The following is a 27,951-nucleotide window of genomic DNA, read 5'->3' as shown; positions in this document are numbered from 1 at the left end:
GACGGACGGGGTGAGGCGAAGCTTTAAATGAGGCTGGGTGGCGTTGCTGTGGCGTTTATTTGGCCATGTGGAGGAGAAGGACCGGAGAAGTTGGTTTTTAGATGGTTGTCGTCTTATGTTTTTGCTGCTTCAAAGGATTGCACGCGAGCGTTTGGCTTCTACTAGCTAACTGCTCTTTTTAATAGAGTGCGCGAGGCACTTTAATTAACTTTTTAATTTAAAATAAAAGCAAACAGGGGAAGTGACAGCTTTATGTAACTTTTTAATCAACCCCTCAGGGAGTGTAAATTACTTTTTTAAGTGTTAAAATTCCTTTAAGAAAATTAATAAACTTTTCCAGTTTACCTCGCGCCATGGAGAGGATCGACGACGGTTACTCGGCAACGCAGGAGTATCCACATCCGTTCATTCACAAAATGAAGCTGACCAGGGCGCAAAGGATCCGGGTAACGCTCAAATATATATCGATTTAATATAGAAAATAAAATAGAAAAACTCATATAATGACGTGTTTAATTTTAGTGACCATCAGTCATTCAAACATTGAGTGTTAACACCTGAAACCAACCATATGATGATTTTTACCAACACGGAAAGAGGAGCCAGTCACTAAAAAGTTATTTACGAAGTATTTACTATCAAGCGTTTTCTCTTGGGACTCTTCCGGTTTCCCATTTTCTTCTATGTTTGCCAATTTTTTTTTCTCATATCGATACAATCTTCAGTTTAGGCTTCCACAGCTCCCTGTTTCTCTGAGATCACAAGCAAATGAGCCAAGTCATAAATGTTTCCCAGCACGGATAAGCGGGCTTGATGATGAGAACAACATACCAGAGGGTTCCACAACTTTGGAAAACTTAATCAGTGTGGCTGGGTGTAAAACTGCACCTCTATGGGCATCTGAGTGTGTTCCCCTTATACGCAGGACGAACTTCACAGGTGCAAAGCTCTAATCTTAATTTTATTCAGTAGTTTCAGACTAAAGTTGTAAAACCATCAAATAAAAGGCTATTTAATAGCCACAAATCAGGGTTTTCCTGTCACAAAATGGGACTTTGGTGACTGAATAAACTAACTAACCAATAAAGGAGTCCGTCTGTTACATTATTTGACAGAAATCTGTGCCTCATTTGTAAATATTTGCTAAGCAAAAATGTCCACTGTGATTCATTCTGATGAAACTAGGTTTAAACAAATGTATTTATCGCAGCGCTGCTAATTTCAAATCATGCAAAGTCCAGTTTCTGAGCGGTATGAGATTTATTGGGTCGTATGTGTGACTGCGCATTTAATGTATTTCTTCTGATCTCACAGGGTATCATCCTCGGCAGCATCCTCTTCCCCATACGCGTCACCTTGGCGGTCCTTTTCTTGCTTATAATGTGGCCCATCGCCCGGCTGCGATTGGCCGGCCTGTCCGAGGAGGAGCGCTCCAAACCCGTAGAAGGCTGGCGCCGCTGGTTTTACCACCCAATCATCTGGCTGCTGAGCAGAGCTGTGTTCTTCTCTCTGGGTTTCTACTGGATTAAGGTCAAAGGTCGCAGGGCAAACCTGAAGGAGGCTCCGGTGCTGGTGGTGGCGCCCCACAGCAGCTTTCTGGACATGCTGGTTTTTTGCCCGGCCCAGCTTGCGACGGTGGTGTCGAGGTCAGAGAACACCAGCCTGCCGGTCATAGGAGGTAAACAAGAGTAGCTCTTAGCTAGTTCTTAAGATTTATCAATGTATACATTTCCTTCACGCGCATTTTTTTTTATTGTGGGTCGACAATAATGGCAATTTTCAAGTAAAACAGTTAGAAATTACATACATTGTACAGGGATAGGTGTCAGAGAACTATGACATGACAGAAGCATAGCAGCAAGAGTGAAAGGGAAGCTTTACAAGATGGTAGTGAGGCCTGCTGTGATGTGATGTAATGTGTGGTTTGGAGACAATGGCACTGACAGAAAGATGGAGATGCTTAGATTTTCCCTGGGAATGATCAGAATGGACAAGAGTAGAAATGAGACAAATAGACTGAGATGGAGGCAGATGATCCGTAAACCTGTTTGCGTTGAAGCCTTCACTGTAGCCTTGCAAACTTGCCCACACAGCTTATTGCATGCTGATGTAAGGTGCTGCTGAGCTATGGTCTTACATAGGGCGTACATGCTGATTCCTTTCAGATGTCTCCATGTCTGCTGTAGGAGAGAAATCTGCCTTTGATCGCGTGTTTTATCTTTTACGGGAACCCCTCGGCTATTCTGCTGACTCAGCCTCCGATGACAACATGAAGGTCGAGGCTTCAAGTGCAGACTTCCTTGTTTACAAGGAACTTGTTACTTGTTTATCCAGTTACTTGTTTATCTAGGTTGAATTTCATAGAAGTCCAAATGTAATGCGCAGTATTTGCAGTTATAGATATAGTTATATCTTTTCTTGTTTCTCTCTTTTTTCATCCTCTTGTCTTTACATCTGAATTAGCTGAATTCTCTGACTGACAGTCAGAAAGCTCCACCACAGTGTAAAACAAACTCACTGCTGGGAATCCATCCTGAAACCCCTCAGCACTTCTAGTTGAGCTGTTATTTTGCAGCATTATCAAATTTAACTTAATTTCACAGGTTAAACTGCACATATAGAACCACACAACTGATAATAAACACCTGAAAAGTTTCCCAACTTTGCCCCCAAATAAGTTTTTAAGAAAGCTTTTTTCTCCTCTGGATTGTAAATCTGCTTTTAGTCACTTGGTTGCATTTTTGTAATGACAAGTGCCTGGGTGACATCATATTTTCCTGTGCTGTGGAGGTATTCACAGTGCAGTGTGCTGATAACAGCAGGCATTCGCGCTCCACCTTTTTCACACAAACAATCCAGAGCGATATTTGGCCATCGAACAGTTAGAGTAGGGGGTGGGGGAACTCCAGACCTCAAGGGCCGGTGTCCTGCAGGTTTTAGATGTGTCATTGATCCAAAACAGATTATTTAAATGGCTAAATTACCTCCTCAACATGTCTTGAAGTTCTCCAGAGGCCTGGTAATGAACTAATAATTTGATTCAGGTGTGTTGACCCAGGGTGAGATCTAAAACCTGCAGGACACCGGTCCTTGAGGCCTGGAGTTCAGCGCCCCTGTGTTCTGAAAGCATGCGAGGAGATCCAAAGATAAAGAAGCGGCCCACACCGCTCGCTCCTGATCTGCTGCGTCTTACAGGGTGTCTTGCTTTCTGGTTCTGATTCTTGTTCTTTTCTTAATTGTGTTTCAGCTCTGCTGGAGTTCAACCAGTCTGTGCTGGTGAGCAGGAAGGATCCAGAGTCGAGAAAAAAAGCTGTCGCTCAACTCAATGAGAGGTTGACCTCCGACGGCTACTGGCCTCAGGTGAGACTTTGGCGGCTGACAGAATGTCACTCCTCCCTCGGCTGGGTTCTTGTTTACAGAAGTGAAATTTCTACCAAATTATCCCGTCAGACTTGGCAGCAGTTTGAGGAATGCAAAGCAGATTAAAGATAATCTTTTAATGGGAATGGTCCTTCTGTTGTTTACTGCTTGTGGTTTAGAAAAAATCTGTAGTTTGTCACAAGTGAGCAGTTGATCACGATTAGATTAGGTCCTCTTGATGGAAGAAGAGGGAAATGATCCACTTTTCTGCCTCACGGGAACACATTTGTTTACATTTGTGTCCTTAACGACAGTGTACACCAGGGGTCCCCAATCCCAGTCCACGAGGGCCGGTGTCCCTGCAGGTTTTAGATGTATCCTTGATCCATCACAGCTGATTTAAATGGATAAATTACAATCAACATGTCTTGAAGTTCTCCAGAGGCCTGGTAATGACCTAATCATGTGATTCAGGTGTGTTGACCCAGGGTGAGATCTAAAACCTGCAGGGACACCGGCCCTCGTGGACTGAGATTGGGGACCCCTGGTTTACACACTGAAAAAGTCACCTCAGGGCAGCTGTTACTGCTGGTAGAAAAAGAGGGGACACAGATTAAAAGACTCAGTGTTTATGAAGAGAAAAGTAAAATAACTATGTGAAATTGTGGATGAGAAGATAAGGGATGTTGATGTTTCCCAAAGAGCTTAAAGTGAAAGGAGCCATAAGCAGTCTGAAAGTCCCGTGCGAGGTGGCAACACTGCCATGACATCACAAGCCTGGAAATCGCTCTCTCAGCTCACCGCTTCTTTTCATTTCTGTCCAGATGCTGATGTTTCCCGAGGGGACAACGACTAACGGCAGTGCTCTCATCAAATTCAAGCCCGGTGAGTGGGACCTACGCGTGCGACTCACGTAGGTGACATCATGCTGGTTTTCCAGCCGTTTGAACAAATGATGCAGGAATGACCTGTGTGAGCGGGAAGGGCGAAGCTGCACATTGTGCTGCTGCTGTGTGATTAACTGCTCCTCTCTTCCTCCTGTCTCCATCTGTGTCATGAAAGGTGCCTTTCTCGCTGGAGTTCCTGTCCAACCTGTGCTGCTGCATTACCCCAACAAGCTGGTGAGTAACACCATGGGCGTGCTGCTGGTGACAGCAGACGCCTTCTTTGGCTCTTTTAGGTTATATTAATCATTTGAGCCCTTCCATATTTTACACAGGACTGCCATTTTTGTCGGCTCTGATTCCGTTTATCGTACCTGGACCGTGTCCTCGGTCTGTGACAGATATTCTCAAATGTTCCTGGGTCTTTGTTTTTAAAGAGGTCTGTGATCACAGCTCAGGTTTATGCCACACTGGGCTGGTTTGCCTGAAACTGCAGCTGTTCATCCACAGAGAGATCTGTACCAGGGAGGTGCTGTTTGGGTAAACGGGCCTCAAGCATTATCCAAATGTTTCCCATGCACCCCATACATGATATGATTGAATGGCTTTAATGAATCATGTCTTTAAGGATGGCCTTGGTGTTCATTCAGGGTTCGTAACGTGTCTTGAGGATCAGCTGAGGTTGCATTTGTGAACACACTGTGATGTTTACTCAGGCACTGTGTTTGCACACTGGGTACTACCGAGGTGTGCCGGGACTGACTGGTATTATATATGCTATAAAATAAAAGAATAATAACCCCTCCCACTCTGGGAAAGCAACTCAGAGGAAAGATAAGAAAACTTTAAATTTTTATTTAAATTTGTTGTCTCTTCTTCAGGATACTGTTCGCTGGACATACAAAGGCACAGCCTGGTGAGTTCCTTCATTGCTTCACCTGCACATCTGTCACACATGTTTAATGTCAGGGTTTAGTTTAGCAAACCCCAGAAACAAATGAAAATAAAAATCTACTTAAGGTAAGCTCCAAGTAAGAACTTGGTGCTTAAAATAATTATACAAGAGCAGCTTTTCAGCAATACTTATGCTTTTTCTAGAAGCTCAATGCAGTGCTTATCATTGTCAGCTGTAACAGATCAGCAGGGCCTGTGCTATGAAACAAGTCCAACACAACCAAGACGTCTGGCTTTATCTGGTTTCACTTATGCTACCATCTGCAATCAGGATAAGCAATCGCACGAACGTCGCTTGAGATGAGCGCGTTCGTGTGGAAAAAGGTGGCGTCGCCAGTCTGACCAATCACGGGCACGGGTGTATATTTTTACAAAGATAAAACCGCTACGTCAGAGAGATATGAAGAGAACAAACACACAATGTGTGTGAGCTTCAAGTGCTTTTGTCAGACTAGAAAAGATTTCTTGTATCAATAAAGTTTGGCCTGTTTGAAGCTGGGATGGAAAGTGGGCAAAAAGTCTGACTGCACAAGTTCAAAAGACTTCTCGGTGCCACGGCTCGAATATTAAGAGACATGTGCTTACAGTTAAGGGTCCCATCAAAGTTTTGTTTGGGAGATGGTTTGTTTTTTTCCTTCCAGCTGCAGCTCTGTTGGTGTTTAACAGTCTGAGAGCAAGAAGAGAATATAAACAGAATCACCCCACTTCTGTAAACCTTCGAAGTTGCTTTTAAGAATCTGTATTTCTTACTGATGCTCATCAGGGAGAGAAAAAGACTTTAAAAACTCAAGTTTGTCCTACTCTCTGTACACAGAGCTGAGAGATCATCCAGGAATGTCGATGCAATTCTTCAGATTAGTCAGCAGCCATCGTTTTCATACCTGTCTGTCGCTAATCTCCAACATAACTTGCTCCAGACTAGCGTACGTTGCCATGGTGAACCGCCCACCACACCAACAGGTTTAGCTTCTGTTTTTAACACATACAACATATCAATAATTCAATTACACTGGGGGGAAAAATGCAAGGATATTGGCAATATTGTTGCAAATAATCAAGTCATTTGTATAAATTTTATGATGTAGACAATATAGAAGAATGGAGCAAAATTTAAAAAGCAGAAACCAGTGTTTTGTTTTGGGTTTTTTTTGTTTATTTTAAAAAAGCTCTGCATAAGGGTCAAAATTTTAATGTAATAAGTGTGTAAATGTAAGTTAGTGAAGAAAGAAGTGTGATATTGTCAGAGCATGGTAGTGGAGGAAGCCTTCCTCTTAGAGAGCGTTTTTGTTTATGACCTTTCGAAGCCCTTGTGAAGCTAAACGAGGCTGGAGCGTTCCGGACTTTGCACTCTAAGGAAATGTGCTCGTTTTTTCCAGCGTAATACTGACCGCACCTGACAACTCTCACTGCTGTTGTGTCTGCTGCTATGTCGTTATTGCGTTTTTAGAGATTTGACACAAAATATACAACATCAAAACTCAGAATTACTCTTTTTGTATACCAAAACACAAGAACAGAAAACAAAGGACAAACGTAGGTGGGGAAAATGTTAATCGAAGTTAGCTAGTGTACACAGGGAAGGGGGGATGCTGATTTTCCACTCCAATGATCCTGCCTTCTCTCACAGCTCGTCTTTGGTGGGACAGATGTGATCTTGTCCCATCATAGCAGCCAAATATGGCGCCATTGTTATTCAGGTGAATATAATACCCCTCCAAAAATGACTCTGGACCAGACGGGACCAAAACAGGTGTTCTTAAACAGTATTATCGAGCGCTATACACCAAGATCCCTTTAACATATTTCTCCACAGTAGCACCCCTGCACACAGGATCCTGCCTGAACTGTGATTTAGTCAAAACAAAATGCTAATTTTTCATGATGAATCTAATCTTCTGCTCTGTGTGTTAGGACCGAGGCTCTGTGGCACACGGTGTCCCAGCCGTACACCAACGTGACTGTTGAGGTGAGAACTGGTCATTCAGCTTATCAAACAAAAGCGTATATATCTACAACTTGTGGAAATGTCCTTTTACACACCCACACCTCAGTGATGTGGGTGTGTACGCCCACGTGTGTGTTTAGCACAATCTGACATTATTGTTAATTGTAGTGACAGGTTACAGCCATGACTGGGTGTGGGCAGAGGTGTGACAGAGTTGGCGTGGTTTAAAAAAAAAAAAAGTGTGTGTGTGTGTGTGTGTTGACTTTTGCCTCTCTGTTGAACTGTTACTGTGACTACACAAACAGTGTTTATCTCTTTATTGTGCTGCAGTTCCTGCCAGTTTACAAACCTTCAGAGGAGGAGAAGAAGGACCCCAACCTGTACGCAGACAACGTTCAGAAACTCATGGCCAGGTGAGGCGCACATTTTCCCTCATTTTATGACACGTCAGCCTAACAGTTTGGCTGCAGCCGCTGATTAATTAAAGTTAAAGTGGATTGTTGAATGCCTCCTTTTTTCTTTTTCTTTTTTTTAATAATCCCACTTACTGGTTCTCCCTGTTATGGGGAACTGGTTTGTTGCTCATGTTACAGTAGACATGCATTACAATGGAGGTACATTCCTGTAATTCCTGTGTCCAAGCACCAAAAGAATGTAAGCAAAACCAACAGTGGAGATTCAAAAATTGCAGTACTTCCACTGACCACATCAACTAAGTATTGTTACCAATAAAACCGAAGCACAGACTTACTGCACACGTTTAGCTTAATTTTATTCAGATAAGCCAATAGAAAGGTCTCACAAGGCCCCAGCAGCACATATGTCAATAGCAACAGGCGGTTGCCAGATGGTTGCAGACCAGTCTCTAGGCCTGTGTGACTGGAACCTTATTCACTTGATCCTACCTATCACACATCCCAGAGGGCCAACAAGTGGTTAGCAGTTTACCTCAAAAGCACCAGAACGTATCTTTTACCAACAGTTGTCACCACCTGGTGGCATGCAGAGAAACTGCAGGTTTAAACATGCCTTCTGGTCCTTGAATTTCTGAGTTTTTAAATACTTTCTGGCTCTGTTTGGTGATTTTATGTGTTATCTCTGCAATGCACATTTTTATGATGTGTAGTTACGTGTGAGCAGTCACGGGAAATTATATTTCATGTAGTTTTAGGTTGGATCTTATGTACGAGGCAGATAGAGGAGAAAAGTAAAAGCTTTCTCTTGGTGAGGGATTTGTGTCTGCTGGTTGTTGTGACGTAGCTGTTTCTCCTGTGTGTTAGGGCCCTTGGAGTCCCCGCTACAGACCACGTGATGGAGGGTGGGGTTCCCGTCAGCAAAGTCGGTGGTCTGTCCCTCCCGCTGGAGTCTCCAGCCAGAGAAACGCTGACGCTGCTGCACAAAAACGGGTGAGAGATTACTCCTGCTCATGTTTTACTAAACTTTAAAACCTTTCATCTCCATCACACATCAGCTTACTTCACCTCCTTTATCCTCCTCTCCGTCAGTCTGGGAGCACATGAAGTACAGACTGCTCTGGACAGGATGATTGACAGGTGTCGCTCAGGAGCTCAGGGTGCAAAGGTCAGCGCAGAGGAGCTCGCCTCCATGCTCGGGCTGAGCCACCAGCAGACAGCTGTCCACATCTGCGGCCTCTACTCCAAGGTACGGTCGGGTGTACGCGCTGCAGCCGAGTCAGACCGTCCTCTTAGGTTTTATGGCTATAAACTGCACCTGAGTGCACACTGTGTGCACCAAATATTTGTTTTTCACAAGAACTCGCGACAGCTGAGTCAACTATACTCAGATCTGAGAAGTCGATAAGCCGACAAGATTCAAAATGAAATGCTTCAGCCGCTTTCGATGAACTGATTCTTCAAGGAGGGAGGGCACGACAAAGGTTCAGCGCGTTTCTCTGTTGCCGTTAGAAACTGCAGATGTTTGTGTAGCAATTAGTGACGAGGTGAAACACAAACCCTTCCATCCATCTGTAACTCGTACTTACTGGCAGCAGGTTGAGCAGAGCATTTTAAAAGCTCGTCGGCCAGCTTCTTGTTAAAGAGTTTGTGCGACGCTCGAGTGAGAACGGTACAGATGATTCTCACAATCCACAGAAAGAGCAGATCTATTCAGAGGAGCAAGGACAAACTAAACCCTGATGAATGTTAACCGATAAGTCACAAACTCGCAGCTGCTTCTTCTAACCACAGGATCCTGGATTTAAAAAGCCCTGCTGTGTTTACCGAGAGCAAACAGATCTTGGGGCATATCATAAAGACGAGTGCATTGTGATTTTGGTGTTTTGATTTATAAATGAGGCGTTATAATAACTCATCTGTGCTTTTTCAGATTATGCAACATTTAAAAAGCTGAGAGGGAGAAGGTGCTGATGTAATCTGTGTGTTTTAGGATGACTCTGTGGACCTGAGGCACATCTATTTTAGTGTCGCACCCCTGACTGGATGTGTTGACCTGAAGACACTGCTTCACTCTGCTTTCACTGTAAGTCCTGCTGATCGCCTCACCTTTCTCCACTTTCCCCTGTGTGCCTTTAGAAATATGACACATAGTCAGATATAATTTTAACTCCGCAGTAAGAAATTACAGAATTAAAGAGCCCTGCATGTTTTAGTTTTTAAGACTGACTCCCCCAGTGGGATTTGTGACTTTTCCCTGAGTTCAAACTGTGGAACTTAGGCTCGATCGGCTTGCACAAAAACAGTCTTCACCTCCATAAGGAGCCTTTTTGTACCTCCTGCTGTTTTCTTGATTGTTCACTGTTTGTTTTTCAGTTGTTTAACAGAGAGGGCGGAGGCAGCTTGAGTGAAAGGGAGCTGTCGGACCTGATGGAGGCGCTGGTGGGCATCCCTCAGCACAGAATTGCCGAGCTCTACGCCGCCGCCTCCGATCAGAACCGGCTCACTGAAGGTGAGAATCAGCTGAACAGTGTAGATGAGCTGCAAAAGAACAAATTTCCCTCAAGAACCAGGGGGTCAGTGAATGCCTGTTACTAGACAGTAGTAAAAACCATCCCTGCTGTGGCTTTGTTTCCACAGAGAGTCTGCTGCGGGTGCTGACTGCCCACCCAACCTTTCAGAAAGTGACGAAAGAGTACCTGAGGCCCGAGGAGGCTGCAGGTACTGTATCCAACGGGAGGTCTGTGAACAATAACGGATCAGTTTACAACAACAGCAAGAAGTCTGAATGAGGACCTCGCAGTGGATTATTTTAGGGGGGGCAGATTGAACCGGAATACTGGACAGAAGATTGTAGACATGTGAGGCGTGATGTGTTCATTGAAGTATTTATACAGTTCCTCTCTCAGGTGTGCGTGCGTGTGCGTGCGTGTGTGTGTGTGCGTGTGTGTGTGTGTGTGTGTGTGTGTGTGTTACTCTGAATAAATCTTTGCTTCAGATGCTGTTAAAGTCCAAAGGTCTTGAACGTGTTATTTATAAAGTTTCTTTGAATGTTTGCTGAGGTGGGGTTTTTATAGGAGTCCAAAGGTTTATTTTTCTACATGAATTTGTGTATTTTTGTTTACACGTGACAAATAAAGTGTCAAGTAAATGAGCTGCTGTCATGTCCTCCATCATTCCTGAATTCTGACTCGATTCTCTTTCATTCACATAGTCAAATCTTGAAGTGTTCCTTTAATCGTTTTGAGAAGTATATGCACTCACTCAAAAACAGTTGTACACGTATGCCCAATAACGTGCCATCTGAATGTGTAGCTCAATAAAAGACATGACAAAGCTAATATAAGTTTTAAAAAAGTTGACTATAACCGGGGTGCACATAAGTGGTACACAGGTGCGCATGTGCTGTCAAAATAAAAGACCAGATAAGAAGTTGCAACGCGTGTTTGCGTACATAAGATTTTCATAAGAGGACAGACATTTGTTCAGAACTCTTAAAGATGTCGAAGAAGTAAGCTCCTTTAAGCAATTACTTTGGTGTTCCTCCACCTCCAAAGAAATGTCAGGAGTCCAAACTGCAAAAGAAGCGCATATAGTGGTTGCAGGAGGTGAGCTGGTTAACTTCTTTGTGCTCACGCTGTTGCTCCACAGGGTTGTGAAAGAAGCTGAGTAATAATGGGCAAGATAATGATATTTAAAAACTGAAGAGCACAATGAAATAGATAAAAGGCTGCAAAAGTAGTGCAAAACCTCTTAAAACATCTGGTGGAATATCTCACAACTGCTCACGTTAATCAGTAACACTGCCTGCTGTAAACCGAGGATTCCCAGAGAGCATGAGCAAAGTAGCTGAACATTTAAAGAAAAAAATAAAGCCGCAAAGAGTCTGGGTTAAAATTTATCTCTGAAACACGCACTGGATCTGGGTGAATGTATGTGACCTTTTACCCCTCGAGGGCACGCCGTCTCAAACGCAAACAAAACCAGCATCGCTGTGTTTATAAGGGCGAGTTAAAACTCCATCATGCAAGGAAAGAAAAAAAACATATAGATAATAAAGAAGATCCAGAACCATGCTGCAGCGCTCTAAACTCTGAGACAGGTCGAAAAACTCGAAATCAGAGAAACCTCATCCCTAAAGAGGAGATGGACTGTCGCCCACAAACACAGTATGTTACACGCTTTGTTCCAGCCTTGCGTTTGGATAAGTTCAGCAGTAATTCAGCTCTATACAAAGAGTCCTCTCACCCTTTGAAATATCCGGCTTGTTGGGAAAAAGTTGACAAAAGTTTCCAAAATTGTACATCATGAAAAAAAAAATAGAAAACATTAAACAACTGTATGAACAGAATCAATGTTTTAGAACATTTGACCTGTTTTATACTTCAATTTCTTCAATTTTATATATCCGCAGGTTAATTTGGAGCATACTTTGATCTTGCTCTCTCTGGTTCTTAGCGCCTAATTATTCATGTTCAAAGGTTGAAGGTGAAAAGTGAGAAAGCTAAACGTTAACCGACTTTTAACCTACAAGTCGTAACTGGCAAATCTTGTATAAATACGTCTCTGCGCCGAAGGCTAAAGGCCTCAGACAAATGATCAGCCAGCGTAGTGAACAATTAGTGCAGAGGGCACGCAAAAGGCAAAGTTCAAAAAGCTGGAAAGTAGGACATGAGGAAAGTGTCTAAAGAGTTTGACTGTGAGACACGAGGAGAGGAATGGTGGCGTGAGGCTGTAAAGGAACAAAGGGAAACAGGACAGAGTGAGACGAAAAAAACATTAAAGCTCGTTCTAAAATCAATGACTCAGTGGAACAGGGAGAGAATCGGGACAGTCTTTGATCCTGTTTCTGTGAAAAACCAAACTAGTATCTGTTCTAGGGAAGGCTTTGGGGAGCACACCGGGTCTCGTTTCAGGAAGAGAATCAGGAACATGTCACATTTTTTATGATCTATGTCTGCTTTGCAGCACTGATCAGGCAGTGATGATCAGGAGTTGTGTTTGTTTATCCCAGTCAGTGTCGGGGCTGCAATGCAACCCCTCTGAAAACGCTTTATTGGCCACATTTATGGTCGTGTGTGCTGCGTTTTGTGTTATTTACCATGTGATTGTGTTCTCTGTGCAGTTATATCTCCATAGAGATGCACATCAACAAGAAAGTTGCAGCATTGTATTTGTTTCTACTGTCGGGTACCACGTGTAACACATTGGGACACAACCATGCGGTAATTAACACAAGCTGGATCAATACATAAGTTGGTTTGTAGGATCTACCAAGACTCACTGCAGAGCTCTAAATTAGCTGTTACCGTGATCCAGTGCCCTCTGTATTCCACAGAGGGCATAAAACATGGACATAGCTGCTGTGACTTGATTTTTGGATCTAATCTCTTCATTTTGAAGCCTCAACTTTGGTGTCTTGGCATCTGCCATTTGGTGGTTTTGGAGCCAGAAGTCACCTTATCTGGATGACACAGTCGAGTGCAGATTTATCAACTCATTGCTATCAACAGCTGATAGCAAATTGCCTCTATAAAGAGTGTACGTGTGCAACAAAAGACAGAGCTGTGAAAACTTATTTGCCCACTTTCTAATTTCTGAGGGTTTGGGGGTTTTTTTTTGCACATTTGTCACACCTACATTTTTCACAAATTTTTAGACAAATTTCAGACAGATTTTAATATTAGACAAAGATAAACCAAGTAAAAAGTTGTTTTTAAAGCTGCCCAGTAGGCACGCCCAGCCATTATTAGGAGCTGTGTGACAAAGTAAGGCTGGCTAAAAGATCCTAAACAGCTAACAAACAAAGTCACTGACATCTGTCAGTCTGGAAAAGGTTATAAAGCCACTTCGAAGGTTTTGGGACTTCACAGTCATCCACAAATGGAGAACACTAAGAAGTGACCGAGCTACTAAAACTTCTCCAAGATCACGTCGACGACTTATTCGGGACGTCACAAAAGACCCCAGAACAACATGTAAAAACCTGAGTTAAGGTCAGAGTTCACGATTGATTAATAAAAAAGAGACTGGAAAGAAATGGGAGAGTCCAAGGAGGAAACCCACTGCTGACCAAGAAGAACACAAATGCTTGTCTCATAGTTACCAAATAACATCCTGATGATCTCCAAGAGTTTAGGAGAATATTTTGTTGAGTGATGAGGCAGAAGCAAACGAGTCGTAGATTCATGAAATGAGGGTGAAAGGAGGGCCTTTAACGCAGGGACAGTAATCCAGAGAGAGACAGGGGAGAAACCTCAGCATGCTATTAATAAATAACCCCCAGTGGGTTTATGCAAATAGAAAAGTAGGACAAAAGAAGTAGAGTTAGGAGCCAGAAGAAATACGGACTGAAGTGAGAAAAGGTTGTAGAAGGTGGGAAGGTTGGAAAACACCTTGGTGTTAGCTGTAACTGTGATAACTAGTTTAGGTTTTAGTTTCGTTTTAAATCAGTTTGGTGGATTTGCAGTTTTTATGATTTGAAAATGTGTTTTCTTTAGTCAGAGGTGGACTTTAACTTCATCCCCGACCACTTACAGTAAACCACTGAGTTATTTAGGGCTGTCACCATATCAGATTTTCTTCACATGATTAAAATCATTTAATTATATGATTGGATGTCTGGTACAGAAGATAAAAACTGAATAAAAAATAGCGCTAAGCTGTATTTTTTGTCTGTTTTTGGCAACTGAATTAAAATAGAAGAGAGAGTTTGTATATATAACTGTAAGTGAGCAGGTATACCATCAACCAGACACTGGAACTACTGTAGCTGTCTCTGATACTAGTAAATGGTAAATGGCCTGTATTTATATAGCGCTTTACTAGTCCCTAAGGACCCCAAAGCGCTTTACATATCCAGTCATCCACCCATTCACACACACATTCACACACTGGTGATGGCAGCTACATTGTAGCCGAAGCCACCCTGGGGCGCACTGACAGAGGCGAGTGTAACCAACTTAAAGGTATAAAGGTGAATTACAGCGCAATAATTACTTGGGCTCGTAATAAGACCCTGGCCAGAATCAGAAGACACCAAATTCGTATGGAGCCAAAGTATTGAGCAGCAATAATGACCTGGACACAATGTTAACTTTTGAGTAGCCACTCTTGTATTGTTACAAAGTATAACAGGTATTTGTCCAATTTGTACAGATAAAGTATAAAATAAAATAAATAGTGTGCACACTCAACAAAATAAAAGTACTCGTTGGGGCCCTTTAAGAATTTAGAGTTAAGCTGGCGATAGCCAACTTCAAAGGTCCTTGTGAATGTAACTGGAATGTATGAGTGTGTGGTGTGTATCTTCTTTGGGGTAGATCGTCCTCAAAGTGGTTGGCTCGCCATCTATCACAACCAGAATATCGTCCTGGTCCTTGGACTTTTCCGTCCTCTCCAAAAAACCTGACCGTTGCTCTGTTTCACAAAAGCCCAACACACACTGGCGTTGGAATTGCAGCAGCTCTCCGGATGAAAGGTGAGTGGTTAGCCGACGTTGCCTCTCTCCTTCATCCAGCCACTCGACTCCGGACTTCCAGCAGGTAAGTAGGCTGGCTTTCCTTCCTCTCAATCCTGAGTTTTCCTCTCTTTTGTCCGTGGATTTCTCGGTTTGAGTAGCAGATGCCTCCACTCCTCTTGCTGAGATAAGAAAAACCCGGGACACCATGCACCTCCACCTCACTTCCTGGCTGACAGGGTCAATGCGGCCTGGGTAGGCTCTGATTGGTTGCTGAGCTAGGTGCCCTCACGTGGGGTGAACTGAGAGGTGCATTCAATGGTCATAGGAAATACGACGCTTGTTGATGTGGACAGTTAATATAAAGAGAATAAGTATGATATTTTTCATCTGGGCTACACGAGGCTGCCGGACACTGGCGCCACCGGGCCCTCTGACCACCACCAGTAGGCAACGGTTGAAGTGTCTTGCCCAAGGACACAACGACCGAGACTGTCCGAGCCGGGGCTCGAACCGGCAACCTTCCGATTACAAGGCAAACTCCCAACTCTTGAGCCACGATCGCCCCAACACCTCCATTAATTTTGGGTCCTGAAACTGATTGTCTCGTTTTCATGATATGTTTTCTGATGTGATGCCCATAATGACTGAGGTTCTTTTAGACAACATCAATTTGGAGGGAAAATGAGGGCAGGTGCTAATTTTCAGTTAGCTTCCAAAGCTTTGGCGAAGTTCGGCTCATATGACATTGTATTAATTGTAAAATGCAATTGTTGGATATTTGTTTGACTTGTAGTAGCAGAAAAGTTGGAATTCTGCAAATAACACATTTTTAAAGCTTATTAAATTATTCATGTCAAGCTGCGTTATCTTTGACATTTTTCACAGATTCGAGTAAAGAAATCTGAGCTGATTATGTTTTGTTTTTGTGACAAACTGCTAGAAACAAAGAGCCCAGTTAGGTGACTTTTTATGCTTGAATGGTCATAGGAGAGTACCAAGTGGCTTAACAAACAAAAAAATCTACCTTTTGTCAATGGTCAAGTACAAGGACTGGACTAAAATTAATGATAATAATGGATTGCATTTATATAGCGCTTTTCGAGACCCTCAAAGCGCTTTACAATTCCACTATTCATTCACACACTGGTGGAGGCAAGCTACAGTTGTAGCCACAGCTGCCCTGGGGCAGACTGACAGGAGCGAGGCTGCCATATCGCGCCATCGGCCCCTCTGGCCAACACCAGTAGGCGGTAGGGTAAAGTGTCTTGCCCAAGGACACAACGACAGAGAGCCCGGGGGGATCGAACCGGCGACCTTCCGGTTACAGATACGTGCTAGCCTTATATGTGTGTCCCAAAACTGCATAAAATTACTAAAAATTTTCTGATATGGCTCAAAAAAGGTTTGCCAATTTATCTACGCTTCCAAACTGAAACCCAAAGAAGAGCAGAGGTGCAGCCAAAATAACTGAAATAATATTCAGGCTAACTCTCAGAATTGCACCACATACACAGTGTTTGCCTCACATTTAGTTTGGTGACATCTGGTTTCCCTTCTGAGCACATTTATGAATGTAGTTTGTTAGTGTTGATGACTGATGACACTCAAATATAGTAACTTCTGGCTGCAAAAATCGACAGTACGGCAGCTAACATGCTAACACTGAGGCGTCAAACTGAGTCCAAGACCAGTGGATGCCTTATTGTGGCTACAAAAATCTTTTGTTAATGCGTCACATCATATTTGAGAGTTGTCTTTCATATTGGGTATGATACAACCACCAGTTTCTAGGGAAAAATGTATATGGAAAAACTGGATAAAAGTGGTTAGTGGAGGTTGCTGATTGGTTGCAAATAAGAGTATAGCTTTGGTTGCTGTTAGATTACCAGTTTTTAATTTTTTTACCCACTAACTACTAGCCTGACGGTAGTAAAACTTGAAAAAGTACAATCCCAAATAGAAATGGAGAAAACTGTGCCTTAATAACATATAGCCAATGGAAGGTGGGTTTATAAAACCAGTCAGCATAAAAGTTTAACTCAAGCATTTGAACACACTGTCAATGCTGTGTTAAAACTAAAATAAAATGTGTTCTATTTTTTAAATATAGAAACTCATTTGAATGAATATTTCAGTTTAATTATAAATTAAATTATATTTTAATTTAACTCAGCCACCTCATTCAGAGTAAGTAACTATCTCTCTAGCACCTCCTGGTGGCTCCAAACTAAATTGCAGCCAAAACCTGTATGGTCCGTATGTTATATACAGAGCTAATATGATATTTGACAGGCTGAGATGCATATAATGGGTATTTGGGACTTCTATGAAATTAAAATGACATTTTAAAGTGTAATTTGTAACTGTTCCCTGGTGTAAGTGAGCTTCTGTACCTTCACCTAGGTAAAGTTTACCTCTCACCCAGCACTTTGACTTCAGGGCTCAGTGGCGTGGGCTGAGCGACTTGTAAAGGGGCGGGACAGGTGATGAAGTAACAAACAGAGGGTATAAATTCTTTAGTATGTGTGCGGTTTGGCCATGAGGACAGTAGAAACTGAAAAATTCGTGGTTTCTGCTAGCTTATCTTTGTTTCTAAGGGTGTCCGAGCTAGCATCAGCTAACACTCAGGTTTTCAAACTCCAAACTGCCAAGGACACTTTTCCGAAAAAAGAGAGGTGCTGAGCAATGAGCGCACCCTGACCAGTTTTTCCCTTTCTTTTTTTCTTTCCTCTGGCATTTTTAGATAAACTTTCAGCAGCAAAGGAGCCTGAATCACATTTTGAACTTTTTATAGTTAGTAAAACTTGTTTTTTTTTTGCTAGTTCGCCATGGAGAGGAAGAGCAGCAGGGCTGCTACACAGGAGTACCCCAACCCTTTCATTCATGAGCTGAAGCTGACCAAGGCGCAGTGGATCAAGGTACTCATTACATGTATTGATTTTATGCTTGGAAGTAGGGCAGGATGTCAGGCAGACCTACTGCCCTGCTTTAAACAGTTAATCTTCTGCTTAACCAGGGACCCTTGCTAACTCTGGGTTTGTCTCCGGTTTTTGGAGGTTATAAAGGTAATCCGCAAAATGCTAATTTATGCTACCAGATGTGATCGCCTGTTTTATTTTGTTTTAAAAGCTCAGTTTCCCACATATTTCTGCTTAAAATTAACTTAAAACATAATCAGAATTAAAATAATCAAAATCCAATTAAATAATCAAAGTGAGTAAATGAAACGGGAATGTTAGATGGATATTTATTTATTGAGGAAAATTATCTACTATTATTAGAAAAAGTATGTAAAAATCTCCTTTTCTGGTCCTTTTTTGTTATTTCCTCTGTAAATTTTGGTATGAATTTCTCAATTAATGTAACCTGATTTTCCCACGCTTTTACTGTAATTAGTAATCAAATTTAGCAAATAAAATTAGTTAATTACTTAATAAGTATAAGGACCCAATAGTAATTACCTAAAATTGGGAAAAATATCTAAAAACTTCTATTCTGACCTTTTTCTCTGAATGTATAACTTGATATAACCTAAATCATCAACCAATTTTTACATATTTTTGCTGTAAATAGATTAAAAACCAAACAAACTGAACAGATTAAATAAGGCTGAGGAAAATGCTCCATTAGTGATTTTAGAGAAGTGTGTCTCTAGGAGCAGCAGTGAATTTAAAGGTTATATTAGAGGTAAATGCTTTGATTCAGGGATGGGGTGAAACTATTTAACTTTTAGGTCTGTTCTCAGACTGTATGTTGGTGACTTTTCTTAAGGCAAATGATGTAGTGAAGGTCAGACGTTAAATCTTTTGTCAGGTTTTTCATGGTCAGATCTACCCATGCCACTTATCGAGCCTTATAGACCTTTTATAATGGGTTATACACCGAGTCACATTAACCTGCTAACATACAAACTCACATCTACTTTTTTAAAACTCAGTTCTTCCGTAATGAGGCATCTCTGTTTTGCTATAGAGATTATAAATCCAAATCATAGTGTTTCTGTACAGAGTATATAAATATTACACATCTGTAAACCAGATGTTTGTTTGGATCTTCTTTGAAAAGTTCGTTTGAACCTTGACACGGAGGAGTTCACTGTAGTTGCTTGTACCCAGATCATCTATATTTTGGTCTTCTAATGATGCTAACATACTATTACGCATACAAACGAGAACTAAAGCGTTTTTTTCATCAATTGTGTGTTTTTTAAGAATTATTTTTCTTAAAAATGAATGAAAGCCATGATGATGTGTTTCACTTGATGGGACCCCTGCATTATGTTTAAACAACTCTAATTTTAGCCCTCTGATCCTGCAGGGCATAATCGTGGGCTGCACCCTGCTCCCCATACGGGTCTTCCTGGCGTGGATCTTGTTAATCGCTGCTTGGATCGTCGCTGTGCCGAGATTGGCTGGCCTGTCTCAGGAGGAACGCTCCAAACCCTTATCAGGCTGGCGCCGCTGGTTGTTCCACCCGATCCTGTGGCTGCTGGGTCGTGCAGTGTTCTTCTGCGTGGGCTTCCATTGGGTTAAGGTGAAAGGTCGTAAGGCGGATGTGAAGGAGGCGCCGATCCTGGTAGTGGCGCCCCACAGCAGCTTCTTGGACATGGTGATCATGTTTCCAGCCGGGGTGCCGTCAGTTGTGTCGCGGTCGGAAAACATAAACCTGCCGGTCATAGGAGGTGAAGAGAGAGATGGAATTTGTTTACTTTGCCATTGTTTATACACCTGGAAGCACCTGTTGGATCGCTAAAGAGTTTCTTTTTAAAGTATCCTGATGGGAGCTGTTGGTGTTTCTTTGTTTTGCTGACTGAGACACAGTTCACATTTTACAGGCTGAGCTGTCACTTTAGTCATTTATTGAGGTCTAGCTTGCGTTTGCAGTATAGACAGGATGCCCACGTACTGTGTAGTAATATCTAAAGTAAAAAATGAAGATGATCCAGTGACAAGATCAGGAGCTTCACTCCTCTAGCTTCTAATCTGCTCTATCTGCTCTAATAGTTCCTGATTAGATTTCTGGGATTTTTTTTAAATGTTTCAGCTCTGCTGGAGTGCAATCAGTCTGTTCTTGTGAGCAGGAGGGATCCTGAGTCCAGGAAAGAAGCCGTCTCAGAGCTAAACAAGAGGGTCACCTCCGATGGATCCTGGCCTCAGGTGAGATGTTTTTGTGTCACTCGATACTCTTGTGGGTCATGTCGTCTTTCTGCTAAAAGGGATCATTAATATATTCAAGTATAAAGACTGAAACTGCCCTTTCTTCATACCTGCATAGATACTGATGTTTCCTGAAGGAACCACAACTAATGGCCGCTGTCTGCTCAGATTCAAGACTGGTGAGTTAAATCTACACACAGAGACAAAGAAAACCCCCTAAAACATAAATAAAATCTCACGTGATGCCATGTTTCATTAAAAACGAAACCTAATAATAATAATGATTAAAAAAAGTTAAAAACACTGTTTCTGAGATCTTAAGCAGCAGATTTGGGTTGTAAAAGAACAAATACATGGAGGTTAAAAGCATATCTAATCGTGTTACATGCTTTGAGCTTCGACTCCTCTCACTCCGTGTCTCAGGCGCTGAGCACTCGACGTAATAGGAGGAATCAAAGATTGAGAAGTGAGTGAGGAGTTCTGTCTTATTTCTGCGTCTCTGTCACATCAGGTGCTTTCGTTCCCGGCGTCCCCGTCCAGCCCGTCGTGTTGCATTACCCCAACGAGCTGGTGAGTAAAATCATTAAAGCAGCAGCTTGATCTGCTAGTTATCAGCAACACAGCAGCTTTTTGTGAATGAAACCAAACTTTTTTGTCAATTACGACGAGGACAAAACCTCCATGACATGAAATGTAATAAATTGTAATTGTACAACAATGCAGAGGCAACATTTAGTTTCCTGCCAGTAGAGTTATGTGTTGATTTGGGGGTGGGTTTTTCAGGCAAGCTTTCACTTGTTTTGCTGCCTGTAGTTAATCTGAATGAATGCAGTTAAACCTGCTGCAAATAAAGACATTTATCTGCAGCTGCTTAAGCCTCGCACCTTAGGCTGTCATGATTTGGCATATTAATAACATCATACTGGACTCCATTAAGTAATGCTTATCTGTCGGTGAATATTTCCTGGTCTTGGTCTCTGCTTAAAGAGATGCATAGTTCTGTAAGAGATCAGGATGTTTGCTCAGCCGTGACACTGATGAGTGACGAGCAGCAGTTTAATGGAAAGGCAGATTATATGGTAATAACAACATTTTAAGAAATTAGTCAAAATGAAAGGTTGTAACTTAAGCCTGAAGGTTAGTTGATCACATTCACGCTGCGATAGCGCCGCCAACTACATGCATCTCGTTCCATAACAGCATCCTCTGCAGCGACGTACATACGAGTCTAGTTTGACAGGAGGCGAAGACCAGAAATGTAATTTTTCCTCCCAGTACCAGGCAGGGTTTGTGAGCTATATTAGCCGAGATGGCTGCAGTCAAAAGGTTACATCTATCTGCAGCTGTTCAGCTAGCACAGCGAAAGAGTCACAGAGCAGGGCTTTCTCTGGCTCTACCTCCTGACCTCCAAGTATCCAAGAGAGTTTCTTTGTCAGAGCGATGAAACTAAACTGCTCTGCAGACACATCAGAGTACAGGCTGACCAGAGGTCCTTACACAGAGGAGGACAGTAAAGTTACATGATAAAACAAAACAACAAAACAGAATGAAGACAATCGTAGTGATAATCTTAATACTGAAGGAGAGTTAATCTTAGACTGAGAGAGCCAAATCAGCATTATTAATGTCATGTGGGAGCCTTTGATATAGTCACTGACTGACAAGTACTTGTGAGGCCTTCTAAAAGGAAACTGTTTGTGGTGCCAGGCACCATTTAAACACACTGTGGCGTTTGCACACGCTGGGTCCTGTCAGCGTGTGCAAACGGGGGAAATGAAATACTGTTAAAGTCATACATGCTGTGAGAAAATGCGTCACTCAGACTGATGCTAAACAGTTTAATGCAAGCTTTTCTCTGACTCTCCCTCAGGATACTATTCGCTGGACATACAAAGGAAGCAACTGGTGAGTCTGCTCACTTCTCCAGCTCAGAATCTGTGTGTTTGACATTTTGAGGCAGCACAAGGAATCAGCTGGAAGCCTCCTGGACTTTGGACCTTTTTTTTTTTAACTCTTTTACTTTCTGAATTTGCTCATGGGCCTGAGAAATGCTGCTCATGAGTTTTAACTAATACACAGAAAGTGAGTATTAGCTTGTTAGCTTTGCATCAGTGTTATAAATCCTGAATGGTTAGTTATACAGAGGGCTACTTAAAAAAGAATGAATTTAACAGACAGTTCAGACAGTTAAATCTGAGACTGAATGTAAGCACAGGTCCCTTTTTTAGCATCAGCAATCAGTTTATTTAAGAAAAATATGTAATAATGAGTCACATATATTACAATGAATTACTTCTTAGGGCTGAAAGTTGTATAAGTGGAAGAAAATAGATGGATGTGTGTATTTTGGAAAAAATAACCAATATCTTCCTGTTTTTGTCTCGTTAGGTTTCAGGTGCTGTTTCACACGCTTTCACAGCCGTACACCAACATCACTATTGAGGTAAGAGCTCACCGAGGTTAACCACCACGCTTGTTATCAATCATTAGACGTTATCAGCACATCTGATGATGTAAAGGTGTACACAATGTGCGTTTGGCGCAGGTGATATCAGCAGTGGAGGGTGTGAGCGGAGGTGTGGCAGAGATTACGTCTTCAGTTTTTAGAGCTGCTTTGACAGCGCACGTGTCTGCAGACGAGATCCTCTGCGTGCGTTTGTGTTGATTCGTGTGCCTGCCTCTCTATTGAGCTGTTACTGTTGTCTAGACGCTGTAAACACACAAATCAATGTTTGCCTGTTTATTGTGCTGCAGTTCCTGCCGGTTTACACTCCGTCCGAGGAGGAGAAGAAGGACTCCAGACTGTTTGCAGGCAACGTTCAGAAAGTCATGGCGAGGTGAGACCCACGTCACACAGCTGCTTTTATTATGACTCACTCGTTCGCCTGAGTGTATCAGTACTTGCTTCTGGAAACTGCCGTCTGCTATCAGCCATGCCGAACTAAAACGTGTGTCCCTCCAAACTAAAAGGAATCACAGACACCACTGAACACATGACAAAAACTGCCTATTTTCTGCATCCAGTGTCCTGCAGGACTGTGCGGCTTAGCTGGGCCTTCATCTGAGACCCTGACATGTCACACTCAGCTGTTTTAGCAGTATTGTGCTTTACATAAGATGAATCCACCTGATTACAGCCAGTTAAGGCTCATTGATCGCCTCATAAGAGTTTTGGATGTTGTGTTTTTATAAGTGTACTGTCGTTAAAGATGTCTCATTATCATTCTGAAATGAAACTCAAACTAGCTTTAGCTGTTTTAAATAAAAAAGGCTTGCTGAAAGGCACCTGCTGTTGGTTTTTCTGGTATCTCAGGGACCAAATATTTGTATAATGACTTCGGAGTAGGAAGAATAAATATCTACATTAGTTGTTTTTGTTGGTGTATGTGTAAACTGCACTTTGGAGTCACATTGATCCTAACAGAGCTCACAGCCAGTGTTTCCATTTAGAAAGAAGAAAATGTTAGAATAATAACAGAATCATCCAGTAATTCAAATAGAATCACTCCAGACCTGAAAGGACTCTTCAGGCAGATTAAAGGGAAATCTTTGTTTGACTTTGTGTCAGTTGTTGTAATCTGTTTGCTTTTTTCTTCTGTATGTTAGCGCTCTGGGAGTCCCTGCCTCAGACTACGTGATGGCAGGCCGGATTCCAGTCAGTAAGCTGAATGACCTCTCTGTCCCGCTTGAGTCTCCTGGGAAAGAAGCAATGACACTTCTATACAGAAAAGGGTGAGAGCCCGTTTGGATTTACCTTTTACTAAATCTGGTTTATTTATCACGTGAGAAACTCCTCCTCATCCTCTCCTCACACTGTGGTCTTTGTCCTCCTCTCCTATCAGTCTGGGCCCACGTGATGTAGAGGCAGCGTTGGACAGGATGATTGACAGGTGTCGCTCAGGAGCCGAGGGCACAAAGGCCAACGCAGAGGAGCTCGCCTCCATTCTCGGGCTTAACAAAAAGACAGCCATCCACATCTGCAGCCTCTACTCTAAGGTACTCTTATTGTTAGAGCCAGCCAAGCTCTTCCTCAGCCACAGATGTTCCAGATTGTCAGTTTATTCAGTAGCATATGAGTTTGCTGAAGGAAGCAGAGCAGAAGAAAGGCCACCAAAATAAAAGCTCAGGTGACAGAGAACGTGTTTTTGTGTGCTTGTTTTGTTTCAGGATGACACTGTGGACCTCAGACACATCTACTTCAATATGGCAGCCCTTATCGGACATGTGGACGAGATCTCTCTGTTTCACTCTGCTTTCGCTGTAAGTTCTGCTCTCTTAGATTCATATTTCGAGCAGACCTCTTGTTTTTGTCGGTGATGACACAGCCGTCTTGTGTTGCAGGCGTTCGACAGAGAGGGCAGAGGCAGTCTGACTAAAGAGGAGCTGACCGAGCTCATGGGAGCACTGCTGGGTGTTCCTCAGCAGAGCACCGAGGAGCTCTACGACACTGCCACCGAGGACCAGGAGCAGCTCACTGAAGGTGAGAGTCAAACGGCGAAGCAGCTGCTGACGGCACATCGCTGTGCAGCCGCTGGAGATTATAGAGCTGCGTGTTAGCGTTGTTGCATACAAACTACAAACTCGTGGTGAGTGTGAGGATTAGCGAAAAAGGTGCAGACACAGGAAGTTTTAGCCGCTTGTCAAGTGATGAAGCATCGACCTTGCTTGGTTGAGGCTAATATCTGCTTTAACGTGTTGTAGTGTATTGTGTTTTATTTTATTTAAACAAGCCCCTAAAAATAATCAGTGGTCACTGTGGGCTTCTCTGGCTGTTTATTAGCACCGTTTATGTGCAGCACATCTTTAAGCTCAGTGTTTAAAGGCTTACAAGGTTCACGGGTCACCAGACACAGAAGTGAGTGCCCCATAAAAGAATCACTCTGAGTCTGCCTAAGATTTCAGTGGCTACATGAAGCAGAGGATCAGGACGTTTTGATAGCCAGTAATACAAACCACACAGCAGCATATTAATTACTAACCTTGTGTTGTGGATCGATCCTCTCAGCTGTTCTCCTGACTGTTTGCCATATGATTTCATTTGTCTCTGCCCATCAGGGACCTTCACATTGATTTTTATTGAGGGGAAAACGCTCATGCTCCAGCTTCACTGTGCTAATGTGTTTATATTACCCTAACCATAGCCTGTAGCTAGCCACCAGGCAGTGCACTGTTATATCCCAGCTAGCCCAACTTCAATAATCCCACAAATATAGCTGCTGTTTATTTCCTGTTGTCATTTATGTGTGAAGTAACAGCAGAGCTGCACGTTTTAGCTTATTAGAAATCCCTCAGTAAGAACGCTTTGAACTCTAGGTGATGCTGCAGTGTTTGAGCTTAGGAGCCAAACAAGAGTTTGGACTCACTAACAACTAATCGTGTCAGAAAAACACGGGATAACAAAAACTTTGAAACCACAAACTGGAATATTGAGGCTGAATTTCCAACTGAATTTCGTGTTTCCAATGGGAATAATGCATGTCGACATTTGATGTGCAACACTACATGAAACACAAGGCTGGAAGGAAGATAACTCAAAGGATTAAGAACCCACGAGGGCCATCACATCCACCAGCAGAGAGTTACGTCTGTAAATAATAAACTAGCTGCATTAACACAGGAGCATAAACACATAGCTAGCCTGCAGGACCATGTTTGTGGGCTTCTTTGATGAAGTCCTCAGTTTAATGTGACAGCTCTTTTACTCAGCTCAGGTTTTTTGTACTTATTTACTGTTGACAGTGATTAAAATAACCTCTTTGCTCCCCGAGCCTGGGGATCTGGGCCTCTGCATCAGCCGACTGAAAAGCCAGTTTTGTCTAGTTTATTAGTAACTTTATATTTTATACTACAAATTTCTATCAGAAAAAATAATTATCAAACCTAGAGGATACATGTGTTTAACCTGAGCTTGGTCTTCACTGAGCTGTGGTGCCTTGTGCTGTGTTAAACTAAACTGAGGGGGATGGGAGGAGCTAAAATGTCTTCACATTTCCATAGAGAGCTTGCTGCTCGTGTTGACAACCCACCCGATATATCAGAAAGTGACAAAGGAGATCCTGCAGTCCAAGAGACTGCCATCCGCCAACGGGACGTCTGTGAACAACAATAGAAGCCTCCTGAACAGCTCCGTTAATGAGGACAAGAAGTCCGAATGATGATCTCCTCTCTGTAATTGGACCTTCTTTGTGTTTCCCCAGAGTGCACGATGGCGGGGCCAGATAGAAACAGAACAGAAACAGCTAAAGATTGTATTTTCAGCTTTTAAGTCTTTTTTTCCAGCTGTTATGTTTCAAAAAGTGTTACATATCCTATTAGTCTGCACCGACACAGAAAAGCCAAAAAAAGAACCTCTGAGGTTTAAAGTTAGTCTGAGTGATGCTGCTGTGGTGCTCTGAGGTGTGAGGACAGCTCCTGTTTTTTTTTCATCCTCATCGTGTACAGTCACTGTCATTTGTATTTATAACCTTTCCACTCATATGTGTTTTAGTGAATTTTGTGTTGTTAAAGGGATAACGATGATGATGATGATAGTAATGATGATAATTGCATGTGCAAAAACAAAGTATACTCTGGAAGATTTATTCTGTGTGAATGAACCATGTTTACATTTAACAATAAACTGTGAATTCATTTACAAAACCTTGTTTGTTTTCCCGCCTTAAGCGCCTGTAACAGATCAAACTGCAGCAGGAAATGGACGTTAAGAGTCCTGAGGTGTTTGTCACAAATAAACATCATTTTTCTCTTACTCATTTATTTTTCTTTCAAACTGTTGCTCCTAGCTTCTTTTGGCTTTCCTGCTTTTTTTGTGGGACTCTACTCCAGTTGCTCCATTGCCGTCCCTGCGTTTTCTCCCGAGCGTCCCCTCTTCCCGCCGGCTTGGTTGTTTGACGCGGGTGATTTTTAAACTTGGGGCATTGTGTCGCGAAAAATCCCTTCAACGTTGGGACTCTTGAGCTGTTTCTTCTTTGCCGGCTCCAGAAACTGCTCTGCAGTGCTCATTAGTTTTGTTTCCCGGCTCCGCTTTCTCTTAAATGACTGGGTTCCTTGTTTTTTCTGCAGTTTTTTCTTCTCCTTGTCTTTCTCTGTTCCACGTGTTCTTTTAAGGACCGCAGCAAGCGCTTCGAGAATGTTGGTCTTGGGTTTGGTCTGGTTCTCCTCGCTCGCCTGAACCTCCTGTTCGAGAGTTTTGGGTGAAGGCGGTTCTTCTAAAAGGTTTGAAAGCAGGAGGGGGGAGCAGCTGATCCCAACTTCATTCTGGGATGAATTTTGTCCGTTTCTATTGGGGCTACTTGCAAAGAGGGAGCCTGGAGCGTCCAAAGAGAGTGACTGTGAAGATACCGAAGGTGTTTCTCCGTAGAAATGATCGCTGTTTGCAGGACATGGAGGCAGCTCCTCCTGCAAGATCATCTGTAGAGCAAGAGAACAAACAAAATATCCCCTAAACATTCATTTTCAATAAATGCTTATGTTTTTGTTTTTTAATTATTGTTACTGTACTGTATCAGTATTTAAAGGATGCTACCTCTTGCTCTTCTTCAAAAAGGTCCTGGCTGGCAGAGAGGAGAGGCATGAGGGCTTCAATATTCACCGTGGACTCCACCTGGCACAAAGAGCAAAGGCAACAGTTTGAACAACAAAACATCATAAAAAGGGCTAATACTCAGGAAGTGCTGTGAGCAAAATGTGCTGCAAGTATAGTTGCAAAGCTTTTTTATGAGTGAAACATGTTTTTATTAAACATGTGAACATAATACAAAACAAACTCTTGTAGGGG

At 42.5% G+C, this 27,951-nt stretch overlaps 1 protein-coding gene across 1 annotated transcript; it reads left to right on the top strand.

The window, feature by feature from the left end:
* The first annotated feature begins 47 nt into the window (after positions 1–47).
* lpcat4 (lysophosphatidylcholine acyltransferase 4) lies at positions 48–27,691 on the top strand. Its single transcript, XM_080900415.1, has 26 exons — positions 48–446; positions 1,315–1,678; positions 3,248–3,360; positions 4,185–4,245; positions 4,423–4,481; positions 5,126–5,160; positions 7,110–7,164; positions 7,474–7,556; positions 8,424–8,549; positions 8,649–8,805; positions 9,550–9,642; positions 9,933–10,068; positions 10,197–10,342; positions 17,841–17,936; positions 19,336–19,699; positions 20,062–20,174; positions 20,293–20,353; positions 20,686–20,744; positions 22,045–22,079; positions 22,563–22,617; positions 22,929–23,011; positions 23,781–23,906; positions 24,017–24,170; positions 24,342–24,434; positions 24,516–24,654; positions 26,172–27,691. The coding sequence occupies exons 1-26, from the start codon at positions 354–356 to the stop codon at positions 26,327–26,329; spliced, it is 3,057 nt and encodes a 1,018-aa protein (XP_080756541.1). The 5' UTR covers positions 48–353; the 3' UTR covers positions 26,330–27,691.
* The last annotated feature ends 260 nt before the right edge of the window (positions 27,692–27,951 follow it).

Source organism: Rhamphochromis sp. 'chilingali', assembly GCF_963969265.1.
Source record: "Rhamphochromis sp. 'chilingali' genome assembly, chromosome: 1".
In the NCBI taxonomy this organism is placed as follows: Eukaryota; Metazoa; Chordata; class Actinopteri; order Cichliformes; family Cichlidae; genus Rhamphochromis; species Rhamphochromis sp. 'chilingali'.
The sequence above is the reverse complement of the archived record's forward strand: the minus strand, read 5'-3'. Positions and strand labels throughout refer to the sequence as shown.